Genomic DNA, 27,457 nt, shown 5'->3' with positions numbered 1-27,457 from the left:
AGTTCAAAATTTCTTTTTCCATGTAGTCCAGCAAATATAATTGTTTATAGATTAAGGTTTCTCAGGTCTCCAGCCGGGTGGTACCATTGACATATCGCGAAGTGTCGAAATTTGATTCACGGAGAGCGGGGTATTTATAAGCACGGTCACCCCGCTCCACTAGACCTCGGGAGGCTCAGGTGGTATGGTAGTGTGCACGTGGTGGTTAGAGTAGCAGTCGCTCCTGGCAGCCACGTTTGGTTCTTGGTGTTAGCATTCTATCTGCGTCCGTGGTGGAGGACGTTGATGGGCGTACTCCTGATGGTTTGCTGCTATCGCAGAGTTCCATACTGTGCTGAGTTGGAATCTCTTGTCCCTGTTGATCAGCTTGTCATGTATCCTTATTTCTAGGGATTCTTTGATAATACTTTCCCATAAGCCAAATGCTTGGCACAGCACCTTCGTGTTTTCGAAGTTGAAAGTGTGTTCTTCATTTATGCTGTGTTCTACTATGGCTAATTTTTCTGTGTGTCCTAGTTGGACACATCTGGTATGTTCTTCACAGCGTTTAGATATACAGCGCTGTGTTTTAGCAATGTATTGTTTACCACAGTCGCAAGGTATGCTGTAGATTCCTGATGTGTTAAACATCAGTGGGTCTTTGGCAGAACCTCGGAGCTTCCTCGTCTTTGGTGGTGGGCGAAGAATGGTTTTGATATTGTATTTGCCCAGAAGTCGTGCAGCTTTGGCCGAGAGCAGACCCATGTATGGAAGGAATGTGTGTCGTTTGTCTTCTTCTTCTTCTGGGATTGTCACTGCTTCCTTCTTCCCTTTGAGCACGCTCTTGATCTGCATTCACTGTAGTCATTTTGGTGGAAGATTTTCCTCAGGTGTTGAAGCTCAGATGGTAGGCTGTCTTTGTCACAAATGGCGTGTGCCCTATGTACCAGGGTGGTGAGCACTGTTTATCTTTCTGCTGCATGGTGGCAGCTTGTAACATGAGGTTATAGGTCTGTGTGTGTCTTCTTCCTATGTACTGCATGGCCTAGTGAAACATCTGCCTTCCTCTTAATTAGTTTGTCAAGGAAGGGGAGGCATCCGTTTTCCTCCATTTCCATCATAAATTTGATATTTGGGTGGATACTGTTGAGGTGCTCCAAAAACTCATCTAGCGCCTGTTTGACATGTCCCCACACGACAAAAGTGTCGTCAACGTAGTCGAAGAAGTGGTTTGGTTTCTGTCTGGCAGTTTGAAGAGCCTTCTCCTAAAAATGTTCCATATAGAGGTTTGCAATCACAGGAGCCATTGGGGAGCCCATGGCCATACCATCGATCTGCTTGAAGAATTCCCTGTTGCACTGAAGTATGTGATTGTTAGTATGTGTTCGAAAAGGCTGACTGTTTGTGGTCCAAAGTGCTGAGCTGAAAGTGCAAAGTGAAAAGCGACATCATGTCGAAGGTCACAAGTAGGTCCTTCCTTTGTAGTTGCATGCCCCTGAGTATTTTTACGAATTCGGCTGAGTTTCTCACATGGTGGCTGCAGTGTCCCAAAAGCGTTTTGAGCAGTGTCGCTAGGTATTTAGCTAGTCCGTGACTATGAGAGTTGATGGAGTCCAGAATCGGTCTCATAGGTACCCCTTCCTTATGGATCTTGGGGAGTCCATAGAGGCGTGATATCGCTGGCGATCTGGGGTGCATCCGCTTCTTCATTGGCTCAAGTAAGTTAGATTTCTTCAGCAGAACTATCGTCTTTCTACTCATCGTCGGGGTTGGATCCTTCTTCAGCCTCTTGTAGGCCATATCTTGTAGCAGCAGGTTCATTTTCTGCTGGTACTCGGCAGCGCTTAATAGCACTGTAGCGTTCCCTTAGTCCACTGGTAGGATCGTTAAATCTCCTCCCCAAATTATTTCTTTAAATTCGTTAAAAATCCACCAAATATTTCTAATGGATAAAGAACTTCATTCTGTTTGTTTTTAATTTCACTGTTTTTAAGTAAATGTTTCCATAATCAATACATTTGACAGACATGAAGGTAATTGAATAAGATTTGATTATGAAATAAATGGATGTTCTATTCTAGACAAAATATTGTTTTTTTAATTGTACTAACATAAAATAATACATAATTATCAGTTAGCTCAATATCTGATTTACTATCACACAGTGAAAACTTTATTCCATCTGTGTGAATAACAGCAAATGTCATATAAAGTTGTGAATAATTAGGATGAATTAATATTAATTTCTGTTTCCTTGTTTGGACTACTTAAACTATTTTTTGTTTTCTCATTGACAGAAAATGAGTAAGATGTATAATTCTTGACTTTGTTCACGATTTATTAATGGAAACATTTGTTAATTCATTTTTAAAATGAATGTTACACCAGCACCATTGAAGTCAATCAAATTATCATTTTCTCCAGTTATAGTAATTATTAAATTCTGAATAGTATTAGAAATTGGAATATTTATAGGATAATTTGGTTCATAAATTATTGGCCTTCTAAATTCAGCACTTAGTTTAAATAAAGAAATAATTTTTTTCGCTATGAAAATGATCATTATGTTTAACAAACATGCCATCAGCTAAATTAAAATTAACATATATTTTGTAAAATCGAATATCTTTCCGAACATTATTAGCAATTTTTTATTAGCTTCAATATTTTGATTATTAAATCCTAAAAATTGACCATAACAATCTTCTTTATCTATAAATAATTTAGCACCATTTTCAATAACAACACTATTTAAAATTTTATCTCCTTTCATGAGTAAATTAGGTTTTTTTGAGTGAATAAATTTTTCTAAATTTTTCGAACTATGTTGCCCAACAGGACTTTCTATCTTTTCTTCGTTAATATATAATTTATTAATGTTTGATGTAATATTTGGAGTTAAACAGGTTGTATAAAATCCAACTAGTGAAACGTTTTTATAAGTTTCTGTTGTCTACTCAGTTAATCTTTTTTTGAGAACAGATGATTTAGCACTAAATTTAAGTAATCTACTAATTTATATTAATAAAATTTATGTGAATAAATGACACATTGGGAACCAAAAATAATAATTCCATAAAAAAATTAAAAATGAACATGGCACACTTTTACCAAATCCTATTCCACATTCAATAATAGGGCCAAGCAGTTGTAGAAAAACAACACTAATGATTGACAATTACATTCTAGCAGTTGAGGGCTAAACTGAAATGAAATTAAACATTAGTACATTTATTCCAAAAACTTAGATCAACCAAAATATCAGGAATTTATAAAAAGATATAAAAAATTGAAGATTAATGAAACAATTACCACTTTTATGGAAAATAATGATGAAATTACTCTATTAGATGAATGTGAAAATATTTCACTTGTAGCTTTTGATGATTTCGTTCTTGAAAATCAGGACAGAGTTAGAGATTATTTTATTACAGGTAGATAAAAGGGAAAGATAGGTTTTGTTTGAAGGGTTTAGGATGTCAAACAGGCCAACTTGGAGCGGGAGCAGCACAACACGACATTTTAATTTCCACTGTCTATGCTTTTAACAATGAATTCATAACACTTGATCTACATGACAATGAAGGATTCAGGATTCACACTCATAGCAGCCAAAGTTCAAAAAGATAACAAAACAAAACAAACTCTAGAATTTATTTAATTTATGAAAAATGAGTGATCTATTACAGTTTAAACTTCCTGTTTAGAAAAAACTCAAATTGTATACATAATTATCTCAATTTTGACAATAGTTTTTAATAGAACCGGAAAATTCTAGAGTTTTGTACACCTGTAAGTATGGTTTGTCTGCTGTGAAAAATTCAATGAAGAATTTCTCTTACTTATGAAGAAAAGTGTACCTATAGCAACAAATGCTGCCAATAGTAATTGAAAAAATGATGAAATTTCACATTATTTTGTTATGTTTTTGAACTTTGATTGCGATGAGTGTTTCCTGAATCCTTCCTGGTCATACTGAGAAAATTTTATGAATTTAGTTGTAAAAGTATAGACAGTGGAAATTAAAGTGTTCTGTGGTGCCTCCATGCTCCAAGTCAGCTCATTTGACATCCTACCCCCCTGAACTAAAACACATTCAGAAATATCGAAACAATTAGTTAGAGAAAATCTTAATTTTTAAAATATTTTCAGACAAGATGATACAAAGTTGAATCATATTTATTGGTGATCTGATGTTGTTGATTTAAAATTTTATGATTTTAAAGAAATATGTAGTAAATGTTGCAGTAAAGATGAATTCGGTTTTATTACGATAGGTATGACTAATAATGGCAAATATAGAGAAAAGATTAACAATTTTCAAACATTAAACATAAATTTTAAAAATAATAAATGTAAATGTTAAACATAAATTTTGAACACAAATGTCGAACAGAAATGTTGAAGAGAAATGATGGATGTACAATGAAAATGATTTCTGTTTTTTTATCCTTAATATATATTTTTAAAATATGGCCCAGAGATTGTTAAAAAAGCGAAACGAAATTGAAAAGTAAAAGAACCATTAAAACAAGAGTTTTGAAAAAGGAAAAACCAAGCAAGAACAGAACACGAAAATTTTAAAAACGAAATCAATCATTTATCGATGCAATTGAACAAATTAAGCAAGGAATTGAAGGATTAGGTGATAACATGTTAAAAGCTATTGTGCAAAATAGAAAGTTTAAAAACAAATGCTTCCTTAAAACTAACATTCTTTAGTAGAATTTAATGACATTCCAACAACTAAACAATAGCATAGTGATAAAAGAGATTATATATTAAGTGAACAAGGAAGATATAATTTCATAGATAATTATCAGAAAGAAAGAAAAAATTAAAAGACAAAGATGTTAAAAAATTAAATGTAAGTGCAAGAATCTAAGATTGATCAATCATATCGAAGATGCTGTTTTTGGATTAACTCCTGTTGAAACTTTTAAATATATTGGTAAATAACCAGTTGAATTCAGTGGTGATAAATTAAAAATAAGATGAGAAGTAAGATGCAATGTTCTGAGAAGGCTTTCACAGAGCACTTAAGAGTCCTAAATCGTCCTCAGGTTTATTATATGAGCGATCAAACAGTTTCTGCTTGAAGGCCGCACAGTCCAGAATCTGTATGCCAATGAGGCAAACTCGCCTTGAGCATTGAGGTAATCATCCCACTGACGCAAGAGGTTGAAAATACTTGTTTGGTAAAACATCGTGTGCTGCTGCACATCCTCATTCGACAGGAACTGTCGATGCTCCAAGGTTTTTTTTAAGGGACTGGCATGGCAAGAGATCGGGACTCTAGGACGGGTGGTCGAGTGTCTTCCACTTGAGTTCATGTAACTTCTGCGATACAAAATTTACAGTATGGAGACGTGCGTCATCATGAGGCAGTAGCACCCCTTGGTGCACCATTTTACAACGGTGGTTTCCCACAGATATTGCTACCCTTTATACATTCTTCATTCTCAGATGGATGGCTACTGATGTTTGTCCTCCGTCAGCCAAGAAATAATAACAGTCCGTTGGTATTCTTTGGATGGTTTTGGTAGCAACACAGCCATAGTTCAAGTTCCCGCAATTACCGCACTCATGTCGGAGACACACGAATTCCACATTAATCCTTTGCCTATATGTCGGCGCTTGTTGTGATGCGTTGCGTATACGCTGCAATAACGATTTCAGACGGAAACTTTTTGATCGCTCCTTATAATATGCTTGAAAGGATCAGTCTCCACCAAACTATTCTGCTATTTTACTTGTATGAAAAATTTACGAGACATGTGAAATACTCTCAGACCTCAAGAGGAATATAATAATCTCATTTCGAATGAAAGCAGATGTTGACAGGTGTGAATGTTACGTATTATCAGTTTAAAATTGTAATGTTTGCAAAATATTGGCAAGAATTATTTACAGAAGAATGGAAAAACTGGTAGATGCCGATCTCGTCTAAGGTCACCGTCTGAAATGTAGGAACACTTGAGATAGATTCGACGCTCCGACTTATCTTAGAAGAAAGGTTGAAGAAAGGCAAACATACATTTATAGCATTTGTGTATTTAGAGCGAGCTTTTGACAGTGAACACTCTGAAATTCCGAAGGTAGTAGATATAAAGTACAGGGAAATAAAACTTATACAAAAACAAGAATCCAGTTATGAGAGCCGAAGGGCATGAAAGGGGAGCACTGCTTAAGGAAGTGAGAGAGGATTGTAGCCTGTCCCAAGTATCATTCAGTCTGTTCACTTAACACGTAATAAAAGAAACCAAGAAGAAACCTGGAAAGGGAATTACAATTCAAGCAGAAGAAATAAGAGTTTCAAAATTTGCCGATGACGTTATAGTTCTACCAAGGGCAGGAAGTGAGGCTGAACGAAATGGGTGGCATCTTGAAAACAGGGTAGTCGTAGTAAATCAGGCGATGCTTAGGGAGTTGGATTAGGAAATGGGATGGGTTTTGCTATGGGCAGCAAAATAGTTAACGATAGCTGTAGCAGAGAGACGTCAAAATGCACTCTGGCAATGACAGGAAAAGAAAAATAGGATTATTATTTTAAAATCGAACGTAAATTTAAGCGTTACAAAATATTTACTGAAGGCATTTGTCTGGAGCGTAATCTTGTATGAAAGGTAAAACATGGATGATAAGGAGTTCAGACAAGAAGAGAATATAATCTTTTGAAATGTGGTGCCGCAGAAGAATGTTGACGATGAGGAGGTACTGAATGTAACTGAGGAAAGTAGAATTTTATGGCACGGCCAAATTAAAAAAGAAATCGATTGATAGAACGGACCCTGACGTATTAGGGAATTGTCAGTTTGGTGATGGAGAAAAGTTTGTAGGGTAAAAATTGTAGAGGGAGATAAAGGCTTCAATGCGGCAAGCAGATTCAAATGTATACAGGTTGTAGTAGTTAAGCAGAGCTAGAGGGAGTGGCACAAATCAGACTAGCATGGAGAGCTGCATCAAACTAGTCTTTAGAATGAAGACGATGACAACAACAACAACACCAACAACAACAACCATTACTGGCTGCAGTTATGTTACATATAGACAATGAAATATTAGTGTGAAGCGTTAACAACATACAAATATTTGTAAAAAGCTACCACTTCTTGTAGGGTTTTGGACACTGTTTCATGTATAGAATATTTTTCATCGTGACTGTAGCATTACGTAAATTTGTGTTACAGAAGATTTTCATGTTTGTGGTGTACAGAATTGATATTTTCCTCGTTAACTAGATTTCAATATCAATCAAGAGTCATTTCATCATACCACAAATGGTGAAGTGTAAGCGTACCTTGCTTTCTGTGATCTTCTTGTAATTTTGCAGCGAGTCCCAGGCTATGATTTTGCGGTCTTTCTCTCCTCCGGACAGCAGAGTGCCTTCAGAAAGCATAATCAGCGAACTGATACCTTTCGTGTGAGCCTGGAAATAGAGAAGTTATGATAAGATAAAAAGAGTTTGTTACCGCATGATTTACTGCGAGGGGGGAGGGCGTATTTTGACAAAAGCGAGGAATGCAATATAATTTTGGTTCTTTTCTTTTAAACTTAAAAATGAGCATTAAATACGCTATAATTGTGTTCCCACGAGCAAATTATTTAACGGGAACAAGTTTCACTACCTCTATAAATTACTCGTCAATAGACTGCCATAAACAAGTGCCGAAGAATCCTCATTGTTTTGTTCTATACGACAACAAGGAATATTCTCTCAGCACCCATAAAGGTTTAGGGATATCATTTTTAGATCCTAGCGAATTACAGCTCATAAAAAGAGCCTAAGACTGTTTGAAACTGAAAGAAAACACAGAAGTGATAATTAAGTACGAACTAACAATACGATTTTAATGAACCTCAGTGATGCTTGTAAATGCGTTGCAAAATTATCATATCGATATACTTATGTCTGAAGGTTATTTAATAATATGGGGATTTTAAAGAATGACCTATTATTTAAATTTATTTCCCGAAAAAACTTCGAAACACTATGCGCGATGATGGGAATGTTTGAGAATTACTGTGGTTGATACATCTACAGGTCTCATAGAGCCCTACTCGCTTATCTGGCAATTAATGGCAGTGCTGTCAACCACGAGTCTTTTCTTTCGCGAAGGGGTATTGCTCTCTTTTTAAGCGCTACGCACTCTTTTACTGCTGAAAAATTGTCGGTAGCCTTCATTCTCTCGCTACTATGAGAAAAGAAACGAGGTCTAAAACTTATTCAGTTCACTACAGATGAGAGGAAAAAATGTGATGAAATATATTCAAAACAACGATTTCTGTTTTTCCTGAAAACTGCTAAGATTGTATAACAATTACCTTAGTTTGTAACTGTAAATAAATTCTAGATGGAGAACTGTACTTATTTTGCTTTATTGTATTATTATTTCGACAGCGAAGTAACTTGTCCTAGAAAACTGAAGTACCTTTGACAATGACAGTGAGAGAAAGAAAACGTCATGGCTATTTTCTTAGTGATGTGAATATAGGATGTAAAATTGAAATCAATTTATCGTTATCCTATGTCCCCTCTTTTGAGTGTCATGTACATTTTGCCCTTCTAATGATGACACAGTTAACTTAAGAGAGTTTGTCATGAGGATGTTGTTGCGCACGCTAAAAGTGTTATTGGTCACTAGTGAAAAGACGTTTTGACGGTGAAGACACAAGAAAACAACAATTTCTCAGTAACTGAAGTAGGAGTTATAAGTTGGTCTATGACTCGTGGTGGACTGGATAAAACGTTTCACAGCGACACTAAATCGACTCCCGGTTATAAAGCCTGGAAATTTTATTGCCACTGTTCCTTATGAAACCACGTAATAGAAGAAACCAATACGCAGATGCTTAAGCCTACAATTGATCTTGGGCTGCACTGGCATCGTTTCAACGTATAAAGATAATTATTATCTACAGGAGAATAGTTATTTCTGAACAGTAAAAAGCAAACCTCAAATTCCATCCTGACGAAATAAGCGCCGTCACTGTCCACGGAGTAGATGGTGATGAATCCATCTCCATCTGCAGTTACGACATCGCCGTCTTGCTCGAATTGAATGCTGGTAATGTTCGTTCTCGAAGGCTGAAAAGAAACAAAAACCTCAGCATGGATAGCAATATCTTTGGGAAAACTGGTTTTTGTATTCTACACCGAGAGCTATTTTCTAGCTTTCGGCATGACAACACTTGCTAATGCGTGTTTTGGGTGCTTGCTGCCATGATGCAATAAAGTCCTTAAATTTTAGACCATGAACTTTTAACACTACTATGCAGTCGTGGCGTTTACTTCACATGACTGGTTTCGTTAAAAGTTTCCTCTACATTATTTTCCAAATATCAGGAGCCACAGTAATGAAGAATTGTCTTAATGAAAATGCCTTCACCATGTGTGTGGTATTATACGACAATCTCTGAGCGGTCAGATGACGAATATTATGTTCTTCACATGTGCTACGGCTTGCAACATAACTAACTTCAAAAGGATAGCAATGAATCAACTGAAAGTGGTTACACAGCCGAAATTGTAATAGTGTCCAAAAAGAAAAGGAAATAACAGTTAAATGAAGAAAGTATTATCAATTAGACAGTTTTCTCTACATATTAACAGCCGACATATCCCTGCAGCCTTTTTCACTATAGCTTTCGAAAATATACATAGCTATTTTTAAAAACACCCATTCTAGCTTCAATACTTCGACTCAGAAAAAAGTGATGAGTAATAACTATGTAGACAAATACAGATCGATTTGGGTAGAAAACTTGCACAAAAATCTTTGTTTGTCTCATATAGAGTGTAAAGTACTAAAGAAATTCGGGTATATGGTCCATTTTGTCACTACACTAGGTGGTTGCACAGAGCACGTATGCGTGTAACATTTATGCAGTAACATCTCCAGCTGGGACATCAGTTATAGGTTTTGGATATTAAGGCCACTGCATAAAACCCTCTGTACCAGTATATCCAAATTTCGACAGTGCTGGACACTAGTAAACCACTTATGAGGAGTGTATGATTCATAATGAAAGAAGTTCTGTAAAGTGCATTGCACCAAGAAATATATGATCGCCTTGTGTATAATGTAGAAAGTTCCTAATATCATTTTCTTCGCAGTTTGTGGTTAGAATAATACCAATACACATTCAAGAGCAATTAGTAATATCGTGTTCCTCTCTGATGAAGGAAATCTTCCGTTTGATTCCGAAGTTTAGTACTTCGTAATTCTGCTTGTTAACACTCGATATCTTTTTTCCGCAGTCAAAGAACCTGCAGAAGACATTAATTCAGCTGACGGCGTAGCATTCAGATGTCATCGGAACATGAAGACAAGAGCAAAGAGACGAATAGAATTCCCTTTCACGAACAGAATGTGGACGCAAGAGGCATGTTTTAAATTTGTGTTGGCAAAATGCTAGTATTAGATTTATTATTATTGTTATTATTATTGTATTGTGAGGACATTATTAATAAACCAGGTGATATTTGAAGTCTGTTTTATGATGTTCGTATTTCATTTCTGTCATTGATTTTGATATAGTTGAGTCGTTGTAGTTAACATCATTCCCTTAATGTTGGTAGAAAAAGTGAAGCTAATCTAAGAGAAGATTATATAGTGGGCGACCCGAACCTGTGTCTTGAGTTACATTTAATGTAAAAGAGTCTCTACAAAGATTTTTGTGGTGTTACACAATCAAACTTATTCCGTTCTCCAAATTTATATACAAATATTATTTTATATTGGTGGTTAGGGGCTCGTGTTGTTAACCAATAAACAGTTTGTAATAATACCTGAAAGTGTATTTGTTATGCAAACATAAACTTTTTTAAATGAAACAATGCCGCTATCTATGGTCATTTTGTACACAACCTGTGATGGTCCGTTGTCTGGTTACTGGTCAGAATCCACGTGGCTGATTAAGATGAGGTATCTCAAACAGAATGATCACCTCCATGCCAAAAAGCCAGGGATCCGTTCCGTACAGGACTTACACAGGGTACTGAACGTGTACAAAGAAGGGTGGCACCAACGACAGCAGGTTTGTTTGACTCACAGCAGAACGCCACGTAAATGCTGTGAAGCGTGAACTGGAAAATGCTTGAAGACAGACATTTATCTTGCGATAACCACTTACAAAGTTTCATGAACCAGTATGAATTGAGGAATCCAGAAATATACCACATCCAACTACGTATCGCTCCCGGACATAGCGAAGACAAGATTAGACAAACTGGACTGCGCATAGAGAAATATAAGTAGTCATTTTTTGTTCACTGATTACGCGAATGGAACGAGAAAAAATCGTAATACACTACTGGCCACTAAAATTGCTACACCACGAAGATGACTTGCTACAGACGTGAAATTTAACCGACAGGAAGAAGATGTTGTGACCGACAACTGGCTCGTCACAATACGCCAATCAATACTCTTGATGAACTGTGGTATCGTGTTGAAGCTGCATGGGCAGCTGTACCTGTACACGCCATCCAAGCTCTGTTTGACTCAATGCCGAGGCGTATCAAGGCCGTTATTACGGCCAGAGGTGGTTGTTCTGGGTACTGATTTCTCAGGATCTATGCATCCAAATTGGGTGAAAATGTAATCACATGTCAGGTCTAGTATAATATATTTGTCCAATGAATACCCGTTTATCATCTGCATTTATTCTTGGTGTAGCAATTTTAATGGCCAGTAGTGTATGTGCTATTGTGGTAAGTACCCTCTGTGATGTTTAAAGCGCTTTCCCGGCGTACTGATTGTTCCATAAAAACACGGGAGAACTGCAAGATGTCAGTAACGTCCTGCCACGATATTTCGGCACAGCGTCTTCTGGCCATCTTCAGGTGTGTGCCACTGTAGTACTGCTACGGTGTTACTCACCTGAAGATGGCCAGAAGACTCTGCGCCGAAATATCGTGGCAGGACGTTACTGACATCCGGCTGTTCTCCCGTGTTTTTATGGAACAGGTACCCTCTGGTACCTTATTCACAACGATTTGCACATTGTAGATATAGATGCGGAGAAAGAGGTGCTATTCGCTACAAGGTACGTGTCTGTAATTCATTTGGTCATGAGCATATCTCAATAAGGAGTGCGGAAATTGTGTTACCGGTTTGATGATGTCCGTCCGTTCGAAGAAACCATCCTTGCGGCGCGTCCAGAAGGTGAGGTGCCCCTTGCCGTGGGTGATCAGCAGGTTGTCGTCCAGCGGGTGGAACACCGCTCCCGTCAGGTCGTCTTGTAGCGTCTAAACACAGTAACAAGCCTTGTGTAAGATATCAGCAACCAAACAGGCTACTCGATTAAGTTCTTTCAGTGTTATAAACACAAGGAATTATTCAATTTCACCCATTACTGTCAGTGTTGCCTCCGTGACTGTATAAAGTAATCCGGTCACAACTTGTGATTTTGTTTGAATGCACGAGGTATTTCAAGCCCTGAGGGCTCATCTTGAGGTGCTTGATCAGTCTACACTAGTTTTCAAATCTAAGTTAATGCTGGTCCTGTTAAGACTACACAGGTATAAAAGGTAGTGAAATGAAAACGACACTGTTGAAAAAAAGTAAACAAGCAGATTATTATTCCAAAAGTAGACTAATTGTCGTAACTGTTAATACATTTATCCCGCAGTGAGAGAAGACGGTCAGTGCCTTCAAGGAAAAATGTTTGCCATTGCCTACGAAACCGTGATTGAACACAGGATCGCACCTCTTCGTCCGAAGCAAACAGGCGGCTATGAACACATTTCTTCAGGTCTCCAAAACTTCGGAAGTCACATGGGGAGAAATCGGAGCTGTATGGAAGATGCCAGGTTCCGAGACAAAGTTTCGTTGTGGAAACTGCATCTCGCAATGAACTCCACTCAAATTTCAAGCTTCTGTAAACGACCGCCAATCTTGGGGATTTTGCGTGTGTTTAAATTTGGCACGTTTGTTTCATTGTTTCTGCAACAGTGTTCTAACCCGTTTTGTGTGCCAAGGAGGATCAGCTCCGTCGTTTGTTAATTTATTTGGTATAAATCTCTCGACTACTGCGGATACAATTTCTTTGAATTTAAGTCACATCTGGTCTATACTTATATTATTAATTTGGAATGAGTGGAGATTGTCTCTCAGGAAGGTGTCAAGTGAATTTTTATCTGCTTTTTGAATAGGTATATTTTTCGCTTACTTTTCGAGGATTTGGGGATTACAATATTCAATTTCGCTACGACAACCTTGTGTTCACTAATTCCTATATCGGTTTTGATGCTCGTTATTAACTCAGGATTATTTGTTGCTAACAGGTCAAGTGTGTTTTCACAACCGTTTACTATTCGCGTGGGCTCATGAACTAACTGCTAGAAATAATTTTCAGAGAATGTGTTGAGCACAATTTCGGATGATATTTTATGCGTACCTCCGGAATTAAACATGTATTTTCGCCAACATATCGAGTGTAAATTAAAGTCACCACCAACTATTATCGTATGAGTCGGGTACGTGTTTGAAATCAAACTCAAGTTTTCTTTGAACCTTTCAGCAATTGTATCATCTGAACTGGTAGGTCGGTAGAAGAATCCAATTATTATTTTACTCCGGTTGCCTACAATGACCTCTGCCCATACTAACTCACAGGAAGTATCCAATTTCGCGACAAGTTAAGCTACTTGTGACAACAACAAACACGCCACCGCCAACTGTGTTTAGCTTATCTTTTCAGAACACTGTTAGGTTCTTCGCAAAAATCTCGGCTGAGCTTATATCCGGGTTTAGCCAGCTTTCAGTGCCTATAACGATTTGAGCATCAGTGCTTTCTATTAGCGCTTGGAGATGTGTAAGGGTTTCTCAGGGAAACTGCTGCAGCATAGCCTAAACGACCTGCCAACAAAATGCGCGCCCACACGTTGCCAAGTGGTTTTGAGTACACGGTAGAAGTTGCGCTGTGAAACCTTTACACACCATTCATTCGATCCCAATCTCTCACCATGCGATTTCCACATTCTTGACGAAAGAAGTGGTGCACGCCTAGCTACAATCATGGTTACGGAGGCAACCGCAAAAATTTTTCTATGACTGCATTGACAGTATTGGCTAATGTGGGACTAAATGTGTTAACAGTTAAGGCTATTACTTTTGGAATAATAATCACATAACTTACGCTCGTTTACGTTTCACTGCCCGTTATATAATTACAAAGTGGCACATTTCGGATACAAGTTTTAAAAACTAAGACAACATAGAAAAATTATTTACTGCTCCAGAAGTGGTTATGTGGTTTTGAAGTACACTACGAGCAGACATATCTATGAACGTCTGTACACTTTTTGTCCTACAGGACGGTTGTAAACATAGTTCAAAACAAGTCAAAGTATATGAAAACGTAAAGGTGCTACCTTTCTACATATACACAGGTGTTAGTACTTCAAGGAAGGCACAAAGATGTTACATTATTTATTAAACATAGATGCCTTTTGTAAAGCAATAATTTTTATAAATATCAGATGTTATATAATGATGGTACTATTAAGTATTCGTTTGTTTAGGGAAAAATAAACTTTTAAAATACACTCCTGGAAATGGAAAAAAGAACACATTGACACCGGTGTGTCAGACCCACCATACTTGCTCCGGACACTGCGAGAGGGCTGTACAAGCAATGATCACACGCACGGCACAGCGGACACACCAGGAACCGCGGTGTTGGCCGTCGAATGGCGCTAGCTGCGCAGCATTTGTGCACCGCCGCCGTCAGTGTCAGCCAGTTTGCCGTGGCATACGGAGCTCCATCGCAGTCTTTAACACTGGTAGCATGCCGCGACAGCGTGGACGTGAACCGTATGTGCAGTTGACGGACTTTGAGCGAGGGCGTATAGTGGGCATGCGGGAGGCCGGGTGGACGTACCGCCGAATTGCTCAACACGTGGGGCGTGAGGTCTCCACAGTACATCGATGTTGTCGCCAGTGGTCGGCGGAAGGTGCACGTGCCCGTCGACCTGGGACCGGACCGCAGCGACGCACGGATGCACGCCAAGACCGTAGGATCCTACGCAGTGCCGTAGGGGACCGCACCGCCACTTCCCAGCAAATTAGGGACACTGTTGCTCCTGGGGTATCGGCGAGGACCATTCGCAACCGTCTCCATGAAGCTGGGCTACGGTCCCGCACACCGTTAGGCCGTCTTCCGCTCACGCCCCAACATCGTGCAGCCCGCCTCCAGTGGTGTCGCGACAGGCGTGAATGGAGGGACGAATGGAGACGTGTCGTCTTCAGCGATGAGAGTAGCTTCTGCCTTGGTGCCAATGATGGTCGTATGCGTGTTTGGCGCCGTGCAGGTGAGCGCCACAATCAGGACTGCATATGACCGAGGCACACAGGGCCAACACCCGGCATCATGGTGTGGGGAGCGATCTCCTACACTGGCCTTACACCACTGGTGATCGTCGAGGAGACACTGAATAGTGCACGGTACATCCAAATCGTCATCGAACCCATCGTTCTACCATTCCTAGACCGGCAAGGGAACTTGCTGTTCCAACAGGACAATGCACGTCCGCATGTATCCCGTGCCACCCAACGTGCTCTAGAAGGTGTAAGTCAACTACCCTGGCCAGCAAGATCTCCGGATCTGTCCCCCATTGAGCATGTTTGGGACTGGATGAAGCGTCGTCTCACGCGGTCTGCACGTCCAGCACGAACGCTGGTCCAACTGAGGCGCCAGGTGGAAATGGCATGGCAAGCCGTTCCACAGGACTACATCCAGCATCTCTACGGTAGTCTCCATGGGAGAATAGCAGCCTGCATTGCTGCGAAATGTGGATATACACTGTACTAGTGCCGACATTGTGCATGCTCTGTTGCCTGTGTCTATGTGCCTGTGGTTCTGTCAGTGTGATCATGTGATGTATCTGACCCCAGGAATGTGTCAATAAAGTTTCCCCTTCCTGGGACAATGAATTCACGGTGTTCTTATTTCAATTTCCAGGAGTGTAGCTCAAAAACTGTGGCTGTTAAACTCTGAGTTCTAATAGATCAAGTTTTCCACCATTATTTTCTGTATGGAGTACACTTAGGCTGTTGTGAATATCACTTAGTTTGTGACTATTAAGTGATTATATTAGTAAACTTAATCCCGTTTTCTTTGTTGGTGGTCCAAATATCTAGTGTGTTTGGTTAATTAAGATTTCTACTGTAACTGGAGAGCACGAACCTCACTTACGTGTGTCAGAAATAGCCTCTGAAACTAATAACACGCCACGTCATTTTTTTTAAACTTAGTTTTTTTTTCAAACAACTTGTTTGACGTATTGCTCTTCATGAAAATGTTAATCTTTAGCTCTCCTTTTTGTCAATTTGCACTAATTTTAAATGATGTTTCCCTAATGTTTAGCATACTATTATATTATACAAACATTTTGGACTAGGTAAATCTACGAGACGGAGTGGAACGCGAAATGGGACCCTTGCTTTGGCTTGAAATCCTACATTCCGACATATGATTCTGCCCGGTCATGAATGTTCACGATATCTTGTTCTAAATTCAGCTTATTGTGGAATTTTGGCTCGTAAAAGGAACCAGGCAAAAAATGAAACCAACGTTCGTGGAGCTAAATAATATCCTCTCAGAGTGTCTTGCTATTTTCGACCAAGGTCGATGCAAGCAATTGAGGGAAGTCAGTAGACCTTTATATGTCTTTTTCGATCAATGTATTTTTCAAGGGGAAACGTTCCATAATGTTCTCCAGCTTCCACAAATATTTTCGAGTGCTGACAAGTGTTGCTGATTGTTCTCGACTGTTCTCGAAGGTTGTAGAATACAACTTGGAAATGTCACATATCACAGTGATCTGCACTCCAGCAAAATCTTCCTAACCGATGAGTTATGCAAGCTAAAGAAACAGGAAAAACGTCGAAAATGTATCCGTTTGTAGAGAGAAATTGTGTAAACAAAGAACTGTTGTGGACCGAACAATTTTGGCAACAAAAAATGACTTAGTTCAACAAACAAGTAGGCGAATACATAATATTATCCCAGGAGAAGAAAAAAATTGAATCAGGACGAAAATGTGAACTTCCTAACAGAATCTCTAAATTCCCTCCATATTTCCGATATGCCCTTGCAAAAAAGCTTCTAAACCACGTCACAGAAGGGGAAGTATTAAATGGACAAGGAAACCACGAATTCTAAGCATTTCAATCGGCTAGCATTCACCTTTGAAAGACTCTAGTTTCCAGTACGATGAGATTACGATCAATAAAGAGCAAGGGCAGGCATTCTAGTGTTGCGGAGTAGATTTAAAAGAATCGTGTTTCTCGCACAGACAACTACAAGTAGCGTAATCGCGTGTTGGACAACCACAAATCTTACTCATCATTGCACCGAAAGCAACACACCAAATATATGTAATTTATAAGAACATACTCCGAATAACTTAGATGCTGTACAAATGAGATAATTACTTCAAATTTTTCCAGTTGAGAAAACAAATTAAAAACTAAGACCTAGCGAAGCGGAGTCGCTTTTAGCTAGTGCAAAATATTTGTTTACACCGCTTAACTAAAGGTAATAGGGAGAAAAAACACAGAAGATTTCTGTTCAGTTCTGTACTGATGCATCATACACAGTACAAGGGAGAGGAAGTCTCCCATTGTTTGACAGAAGTGAAGGAGGAAGATAATGTTGACGTCATCCAGTAATGGGTTCAGAATTCGACAGAGTACAAAATAATCTAAGCTCAAATTAATCTGCAGTAGTCGGTGACATACCGTCAGAGTTACTGAAGTCTGTACAAGGTGTGGGGACCACACTTCGATCAAAATAACGAAATCATTGACTGTTGACTATGGGAGAGGGCGACGTTGTTGGTTCACGTTTATCTGTGCACACAACATGGCTGCGACAGCAACAGATGGGCGTTTTCGTTCTGGACACATTCACACGCTGCCCACTAACATGTAGTACTGTGTTTGATTGAAATTTTCATAATAGTCTTTCCAATTTTCTGCACACTCTCGTTAGGAAATTCTGTCGCTGTCGTCATTGGCTACTGTCTGGTAGCATGACTGTTGATGGGCTGCTGATACGCCATTTATACTTTAGCTGCCAGCTGTGACGTCACTGGTGCTCACGGGATCGCCATGTATAAGTGGAAAAGTTTTTTTTCAAGTGGTTATATTTGGGATATATTGTATAAGATGGTATCACTGCTGGTTTCCAGTATCTGTAAATAATCTTCTTCATTTTTGTTTAGTTTTGCTCCAGTTGGTGTAGATATGTCTATGTGTGCAGTGATATATGTTTCAGTGACGGAGTGATAGTTTCATTTTAAATATTGACAAAATTGGCAATAAAATGTGGCTCTAGCATGGAAGATCAGTTGCTTACCTGAAATAGACTGTGAGTGATGGAAGCTAAAGCATTCGCTCTTCAAGTCTCATAGAAACAAGAAGCGCTGAAAGGAACGCGAAGAAGAAACTTGAAGGTGAAGAACTGTAGCGCAGTGAAGACTATGCTTATACAATGTTCTGAGGCACAATTTAATATGACTCCTATACTTTTTTTCAATTTCCCACGAGTTGCATTTTTCGGAATTTAGGTACACATATCTCCGTAGATGACGATCAGATAGACTTCAGGAAAGGTAAAGGCACCAGAGAGGCAGTTCTGATATTACGACTGATAATGGAGCAAGACTGAAAAAAAGACACGTTGGTAGAATTTGTCGATCTAGAAAAAGCGTTCGATAATGTCATATGGTGCAAGGTGTTCAAAATTCTGAAAAAAAAATATGGATAAGCTACAGAGAAAGACGAATAACATGCAATGTGTACAAAAGCCAAGAGGAAACAATAAGAGTGGAAGACCAAGAACGAAGTGCTCGGATTAAATAGGGTCTAAGACAGGGAAGGTACAGATGAGTGGAATATATGCTTGGTGCTGAAAGGAGCGTTAGACGGGGTACACAAGGTGTTTCAAAGTCTTTGCCTCAAACGTCTAGGGGTGACAGATCACTTCATTGTGAACAACTTTTTTCTTAGAGACAAAATGTTCAGGGTGACACTTCCGGTGACGCTAGGTGTCCGTTAGTATTTACTAATACTGGCGCGACGAAACTTCACCAAACTACCAGATCCTACTAACCAGGCATGCTGCATACTAAACGTTCCAGTAAATTGATCGATTTTGAGCAAGAAAAGCACAAGGATGAATGTCTATAATCACAGAAACATATTTTAGAAGAGAATCAGGAACTTTAATTTTCCTCTGTCCCACATCCCACCCTCATTCCTATTTTATTACTCTCCCTCTGCTTTTTTTTCTTCGATCTCTTTATATTCAATTAAATTCTAGGAGTAGTTACGTAGTATAACGTGATGTAGGTTTCGTGGCTGTACACTAAACTGCACAACGTTTAAAATGCCACTTTTTTGAAGCCCAATAATTTTCTCCCATTGCCAGAAAGAAATTCGAAATTTGGTTCGAACGTTCTACCACCTTCCTGTGTAATGATGCAAATATTGTCGCCCTACTATGTAACCCTCGCGCTAGGAAACGCTTCAATCAGCAAGGTGTCGAGGCATGTAAAAAAACAGAAGCGATGCAAAATGACTCAGGAGGTGTTACAAAGGGAGAGAAAGAAACCACCGCTGCCCTTGGGAAGTTCATTTCCACACATTTCGTGGTCGAAAACGAAGAGTTCGCTGTGTGATGTGCAACAGGACGACGTTCTTGACAATCCTTGAGACTGGTGACACCTCCCCCCCTCCCCCCCCGCCTTGAGTGATGCAACAATTCTGTAAGGACATCCAAGGACATCCAGGGGCTACATCCTCACTGAGCGCGATCTCACCTGACCGTAAGTTTTTGCTTTCGTATAAGGGATGGAACTGCTAGGACCATTCACATTATTCGACGAAATTTGAACATGACTCGCCTTCATGTGGAGTCATAAAAGAAGAAATTTATGAATTTATTGTGGACCTTAATAATAATAGTGATAACAATAATAATTGTGAAAATAGCCAGCAGTAGCTTCTAGTGTGCAAGTGATACTTACAATTAAGAAATAGAAAATTAAAGAAAGATCAAGGCATCCTATCGTTATTGTCGACTACCGGTTGCAGATATACAACCTCACAATTAGGTCAGATCAGTGTAGGGGACGTCAAACCCAGAAAATTTTTCAAACAAACACAGATAGGAAAATCATCATTGTAGAGCAACGCGTATAAAACTACAGAAATATATGCGAAGAGCACGCAGAAGTTTGTCTGGTAACCGAACATGTTTGGGTGTACAGCTTGACAGTGCAGCTAATTATTTAACTAAATTACTGGTATTACTACAATTTTAGCGAAGCGGATTTACTAACATCACAGAAAATCGACATCTAACGCAACCACCGTGGACAAGAATTAAAATTTAATCTAGTTCTGAGAATTTAGCTGAAACATTATGCTCAGTTAATGCAGTCAGTTACTGTGCTCTCAGGCATAACAGGAATGTCTAGGGCCAAGCGTATACTTCCGCACGGTTATCGCTAAATGGCTGCCGTTTTATCGCCGTAGCTCCACTCTGACATTCTTCCCCCCACGGTAAATGGTTAGCTGTTGTCTTACGACGATCTAATAAGGTGAAAATCGAAACTTCCTATCAGATTAAAACTGTGTGCCGGACCGAGACTCGAACTCGGGACGTTTGCCTTCCGCGAGCAAGTGCTCTACCAACTGCGGTACCCAAGCACGAGTCACGACCCGTCCTCACAGCTTGAATTCCACCAGTACCTCGTCTCCTACCTTCCAATCTTCATAGAAGTTCTCCTGAGAAACTTGCAGGACTAACACTACTGGAAGAAAGGATATTGCGAAGACATGGCTTAGCCACAGCCTGGGGGATGTTTCCAGAATGAAATTTTCACTCTGCAGCGGAGTGTGCGCTGATTTAGAAACTTCCTGGCAGATTAAAACTGTGTGGCGGACCGAGACTCGAACTCGGGACCTTTGCCTTTCGCGGGCAAGTTCTCTACCAACTGAGCTACCCAAGCAGGACTCACGACCCGTCCTCACAGCTTCAATTGCGCCGGTACCTCGTCTCCTACCTTCCAAATTTCACGGAATTTCTCCTGAGAAACTTGCAGGACTAGCACTACTGGAAGAAAGGATATTGCGGAGACAATCTGGGAGATGCTTCCAGAATGAAATTTTCACTCTGCTGCGGAGTGTGCGCGGAATTGAAGCTGAGTGGACGGGTCGTGAGTCGTGCTTGGGTAGCTCAGTCGGTAGAGCAATTGCCCTCGAAAGGCAAAGGTCCCGAGTTCGAGTCTCGGTCCGCCACACAGTTTTAATCTGCCAGAAAGTTTCAAAATCAGCGCACACTCCGCTACAGAGCGAACATTTCATTCTGGAAGGTGAAAATCGGTCAACACCATAAATAAATACCAAAGAACTTCTGCAGTTCGTTTACATTGACATACACAAATTAAGCTACATTCAGAGTGGAAGGATCTGGAGTGCTGCATCTGACACCTGTGACCTTGATGGCCGATGTCAATGGAGCCCACGATGTAGAACGAGGTAGAGAATGTCATCAAAAGCGTGCAACACGAGACACTTGGTGCAGTAAGCGGGCAGCGCACGTCGGTACTTACGGCGACTTTGCCGAGCAGGTGCCCCCACTGCCACTGCCACACGGAGAGGATGCGCTCGCGGCCGCCGTCCACCGCCAGGACGTAGCTGCCGCCGTTCTTCGCCGTCCGGGGGAAAGACTGAGATCACACATCACTCGCCACTACCCGCTCTGGCTGCCAAGCGGGGAACTAGCGGCGCAGTCGCAGCCGAAGCTGTCTGCTGCTCAGCACTAACGCTACATAATAGCTAAGCACTCTGGAGAAAGTGTTAGTCACCTACAATGGACAAACCGGCAAACCGTGCAGCACAGCCTCTACTCTTAATAATAGCCCCAATTCGTCGAGGAAGGCAAGTTTCTTCAGGTCTCCCATCGATTATCAGATCCAGTACACGTAAACTAAACGTAAACTCCGTCCATAGCCCTTGGTTGGCCCATCTGTATTGACATGCCACCATGTCATACTCCGCCAATAGCGGCACTGGATGCAGTATTTGGTCAACGCACCACTATAGCAGCGGTCGTCAGTTTTCGTGACCCGCAGCCGCTACTACTCGGCCAAGTAACTCGCTAACTGGCATCAGGAGGGTGAGTGCACCCCGTTTCATTCTTATCACTACGGAAAGAATACTTAGTAGTACCAGGAATCGTACTCGGGTCTTCCAAATGTCGATCAGCTGCCCTGACAACTCAGTTACGGACGCGGAATGACTAGATTCAGTAGAGCTGCCAAATTGCGGGAATGCTGATCGCTACTTTTCACTCGCTGTTCCAAATAGTCCCGCATGTTTCTATGAGATCAAGATTGGGTCATTTAGTGGGTTAATGCGACACGGTTTCCGAATATTAGTCAAACCACGTCCGCCCACGGTAGCTGAATGATCAGCGTGACAGATTGTCAATCCTCTGGGCCCTGGTTGGATTCCCGGCTGGGCCGGGGAATTTTCTCCGCCCAGGGACTGTGTGTTGTGTTGTCCTCATCATCATCCTATCATCCCCATCGACTGCAAGTCGCCGAAGTGGTGTCAAATTTAAAGACCGGCACCCGGCGAACAGTCTGCCCGACGGGGGGCCCTAGCCATACGATTAAATAAATAAATAAAATATAGTCAAACCACAAACGTATGCGTACAATGCAGTGAACATGGTTTAATCACTTTAGAATGTGGGAGGTTCCACGGTATACTCAACACGAACGTGTAGAAGAAAGAGCAGCATTGGGTCACCAACACTCTTGAGACAAACATCCTGGATTACGTTCATGGTTACTAGGATGAGCAAGCCCAAGTCATGGTACGAAAAACATCTCAAAAATATCAAAAAGCCACCTCCGGCGGAACTACATCGTTCACACTGCGGGTTACATGTCTCGCTAAGCCGTCAATGCACTCGACGCCTTGGATCACTTGAAAAGAAGCCAAATAGCGATTCGACATGCCCCCAGACAGCTATTGTCCAGTTTGTGTTATTTGGCCCACAGAAGGCTTGCAGTTTATGTGCCGCTGTCAGCATTGGCCTTTTGCGTGCTACTCACTTCGAAACGTGCATTACATGTAATTCACTTCTCAATTTTCACTCGGAAACTAGCTGAGACGGACGTGCATCAACTGACATTACCAATTATTGTTTGGTTTGAATCCGGTTGTCAATGACACGATAACACACTCGTTTCCAGTCCTTGTAGGGTAGTATTACGCCGTATTACTTGCCTGTAAGTGGTGCGCCATCCACTGTTGACTTACTGGACAGTCGACGTTGATACACCATCAAATCTAGCAATCTTAATTCACTCTATGGTCATAGGGACTCTCAAATACGATGGCTGCCATTATGTTCACGTCTCCACAGCGACACGTTGCTGTAGGTATCCATGCAACCGATGGCACACACACATTACTTCACTTATTTTATTTACGTCAGTGGCTGTGGGTCAGATGTCTGCCTGGAACCAGTTTTAACACCGTGTACAACGCTCCTGAGCGACCAGTGTAGTCTTTTAAGAGGTGACTAATATTTTCTCCAATAAGCCTATAAGAGTCATTCCAAGCAGGTTTAATGACAGTAAAATATTTTCTTTAATATAACTGGCTAGAGCTAATACCTTTTTCTTATTACATATAAAACCATGTAATACGTTGTTCATAATTTATGTTTCACGCTCTTTTATTTATACTTAAGAAACATTATAATACATAATTCTACTGCTCTGCGAAACACTGGAAGCCCTGGAACCACTGTCCCATAATATGCCACTAGAAGAACCCAGAAAAAAAATGGCACAGTTCATTTATAAGGTTTGTGGAAGTGTGCGGCAACACTGGACCATCGTATGACACAGTGGCGATGTAGCATAGGCTCTTCCAGTGTGGTCAACGAGTCTGAATGACGAAGAACGAAGTAGCAGAAACTATCGTAAGGGAAGTGAAGAACACGGTGTTCGATGACCAGCGTATCACAATCAAGGAAAAAGATTAAAAACAGTCATGGATTAGTTTTCGGCATCTTTTGAACATGACAAAAGTTGCCTGCTCATAGCTTTTACGACATTTTGAAGGTCGCTGACTGCCCATGTATGACGAAAAGGTTCCCCCTGATCCGAGGCAGCAGCTTAAATGTTCGAATGAAGTTATTCCGTTTTAGATTGCGAAAGTATTATTTATTGCGATTGCGGTTTCGACAAATGGTCATTGTCAAGCATTCAGAAAAGAATCAATTACCAGGATAAAACATATTATGATTAAAAAATTAATAAACATTTAAAACCGAAAATTCGAAGCTACTTTCGTGGGATATTAGGACCTATTAAACATAAACTTGTGCTGGAACATATTTTCCAGCTGTGCAGCTGTGTAAAACCAGATACACGCAGTGACGTAAATCTACCCACTGTTCTATACACAATGTGAACACACGTGAAGAAGCTGATAACATAACGGCAAACCGCTAACACAATAGCAAAAACAACTTCCACTATAAACAGTCAAGTCAAAAAATTGTGTAGCTGTCGTGGTGGATGGAGCAAAATGGCGTCATTTTATAGTGAAAGCTGTTGTAGCTTCGAATTTTCAGATTCGAATGTTTCTTAGTATTTTAGTCATAGTCTATGTTCAGAACAAAATTTTATCTCCGCATCAGATGTGCGCTGATAGGAAACTTCTGGGCAGGTTAACACCGTTTGCCAGACTGAGACTCGAACTCAGACGACTGCCTTTCACGGGTAAGTGCTCCACCGACTGAGCTACCCTAGCACGACTCACAGCTTTACTTCCGATTGTACCTCATATCCTACCTTCCAGACTTCACAGAAGTTCTCCTGTGGAACTTACAGGAATAGTACATCTGGAAGAAAGGATTTTACGGAGACATTACTTAGGCCCAGCTTAGGGGCGTTCCTAGAATAACATTTTCACTCTGCAGCAGAGTGCGCGCTGATGTAAAATTCCTGGCAGCTTAAAACTGTGACCTAGACCTAGACTCGAACTCGGGATCTTTGTCTTTCGCGGGGAACTATTCTACCGACTGAACTACCCAAGCACTACTCATGTCTCGTCCTCCGGAGGCTGTGGCTAAGCCATGTCTCCAGAGCATCTTTTCTTCAGGAGTAGAAGGTTCTCTGGTGAATTTCTGTGAAGTTTGAAAGGTAGGAGATGAGGTACTGGTGGAAGCAGAGGTCTAAGGGTGGGCCTTGGATCTCAGTTAGTAGAGCACTTGCCCGCGAAAAGGCACAGATCCGGGGTTCAAAAATGGCTCTGAGCACTATGGGACTTAACAGCTGAGGTCATCAGTACCCTAGAACTTAGAACTACTTAAACCTAACTAACGTAAGGGGATCACACACATCCATGCCCAAGGCAGGATTCGAACATGCGACCGTAACGGTCGCGCGGTTCCAGACTGAAGCGCCTAGAACCGCTCGGCCACACCCGCCGGCGCCTAGACTTAGAATCTCGGTCTGGCACACAGTTTTTACCTGCCAGGAAGTTTCACAGTGTATTTTATTTGGTGAATGGTTCCTTACAGAATGCTGGACAGTATTGAGTGGCAGCCATTAGCAGAATGAAGGCATGATTTTCGAGGTTGAACGTTTCGTGAGAAGTCGAAATGTAGACTTCTGGAATATAAGTCACCATGAAGTCTCCCAGCCCTGGGAAAATTTTGTGGCTTTGAAGGATGAACTTGCGGGAAGGATTAAGACCATCACCAGCATTTTTGCTCGCGGCTTTTGTCTCGAGGTGATAATTAAAACTTTATGACTACCCCTCATATGCGGGGAAATGATGAAGTAGTGAATTTTATTGTTCTGTCTACATTTACATGTCTTCTCACTGAGCAACATTCTGATGTTTTGAACACCTGTCGTTCGATTAACGTGCTGTTAACAATCTACATTAAGGCTTATGGCCTTAAATACAGCTCGTCCCTCCCCCACCCCTTCCGCACCTCCACACTTGTCCTCCAACGCATAGAGACAAAGCAGGGTGTGGTAGCGAGTGACGTGTGAAGGGCACTGCTGCTGCTGATGCTGTGGAATCACACTGTACTAGAATGAGATTTCCACACTGCAGCGGAGTGTGCGCTGATATGAAACTTCAGGGCAAATTAAAACTGTGTGTCGAGTTCGAGGCTCGGTCCGGCACACGGCTTCAATCTGCCAGGAAGTTTCGCACTGCGCTATTCTAAGCTATACTCACGAGCTGCGAGAAGGCGACGGCGGAAGCGGCCACCTCGAGTTCGCCCATGCCGAATACGTAGAGCGTCAGCAGCGTCTCGGTGCTCCAGATGCGGATGTGCGCTTGCGTCTTGCGGCTGCGGCCCGCGCGCTGCCCGGAAGCCACCATCTCGCGGGACGGGTGCAGGTCCATGCTGAACACACAGGGAGTAAGGCACACGACTGGTGGTCAAGTAAACAGAGAACGGACGTGCAGTACATAGGGTGTCCCAGTAGAATAGTCAGTATTCGGTGATATAACGGCAACATTATTTCAAGCAAGAAACATTGTATGTACACTACCGGGCATTAAAATTGCTACACCAAGAAGATGCAGATGATAAACGGGTATTTATTGGACAAATTATTATACTAGAACTGACATGTGATTACATTTTCACGCAGTTTTGGTGCATAGATCCTGAGAAATCAGTACCCAGAACAACCACCTCTGGCCGTAATAACGGCCTTCATACGTCTGGGCATTGAGTCAAACACAGCTTGGATGGCGTGTAAAGGTACAGCTGCCCATGCAGCTTCAACACGATACAACAGTTCATCAAGAGTAGTGACTGGCGTAATGTGACGAGCCAGTTGCTCGGTCACCATTGACCAGACGTTTTCAATTGGTGAGAGATCTGGAGAATGTGCTGAACAGGGCAGCAATCGAACATTTTCTGTATCCAGAAAAGCCCGTACAGGACCTGCAACATGCGGTCGTGCATTATCCGGCTGAAATGTTGGGTTTCGTAGGGATCGAATGTAGGGTAGAGCCACGGCTCGTAACACATCTGAAATGTAACGTCCACTGTTCAAAGTGCCGTCAGTGCGATTAAGAGGTGACCGAGACGTGTAACCAATGGCACCCCGTACCATGACGCCGGGTGATGCGCCAGTATGGCGATGACGAATACACGCTTCCAATGTGCGTTCACCATGATGTCACCAAACACGGATGCGATCATCATGATGCTGTAAACAGAACCTGGATTCATCCGAAAAAATAAGGTTTGCCATACGTGCACCCACGTTCGTCGTTCAGTACACCATCGCAGGCGCTCCTGTCTGTAATGCAGTGTCAAGGGTAACCGCAGCCATGGTCTCCGAGCTGATAGTCCATGCTGCTGCAGACGTCGTCGAACTGTTCGTGCAGATGATTGT

General features: G+C 41.1%; 1 protein-coding gene and 1 non-coding gene across 2 annotated transcripts in view; one reads left to right on the top strand and one right to left on the bottom strand.

The window, feature by feature from the left end:
• LOC126475349 (echinoderm microtubule-associated protein-like CG42247) overlaps window positions 1–27,457 on the bottom strand; it is a 335,583-nt gene that overhangs the window by 96,648 nt on the left and 211,478 nt on the right. The window contains exons 7-11 of the mRNA XM_050103159.1: window positions 26,280–26,451; window positions 21,611–21,706; window positions 12,095–12,232; window positions 8,936–9,067; window positions 7,280–7,408 (exon numbers count right to left, since the gene is read on the bottom strand). Of these exons, the coding sequence (XP_049959116.1) occupies window positions 7,280–7,408; window positions 8,936–9,067; window positions 12,095–12,232; window positions 21,611–21,706; window positions 26,280–26,451 (667 nt within the window). The remainder of the gene's footprint in view (window positions 1–7,279; window positions 7,409–8,935; window positions 9,068–12,094; window positions 12,233–21,610; window positions 21,707–26,279; window positions 26,452–27,457) is intronic.
• Trnas-cga (transfer RNA serine (anticodon CGA)) lies at window positions 21,222–21,298 on the top strand. The gene has a single exon. It is a non-coding gene; the product is annotated as a tRNA-Ser (tRNA).

Source organism: Schistocerca serialis, chromosome 4 (assembly GCF_023864345.2).
Source record: "Schistocerca serialis cubense isolate TAMUIC-IGC-003099 chromosome 4, iqSchSeri2.2, whole genome shotgun sequence".
In the NCBI taxonomy this organism is placed as follows: Eukaryota; Metazoa; Arthropoda; class Insecta; order Orthoptera; family Acrididae; genus Schistocerca; species Schistocerca serialis.
This window is presented reverse-complemented; position numbering and strand designations above follow the sequence as displayed.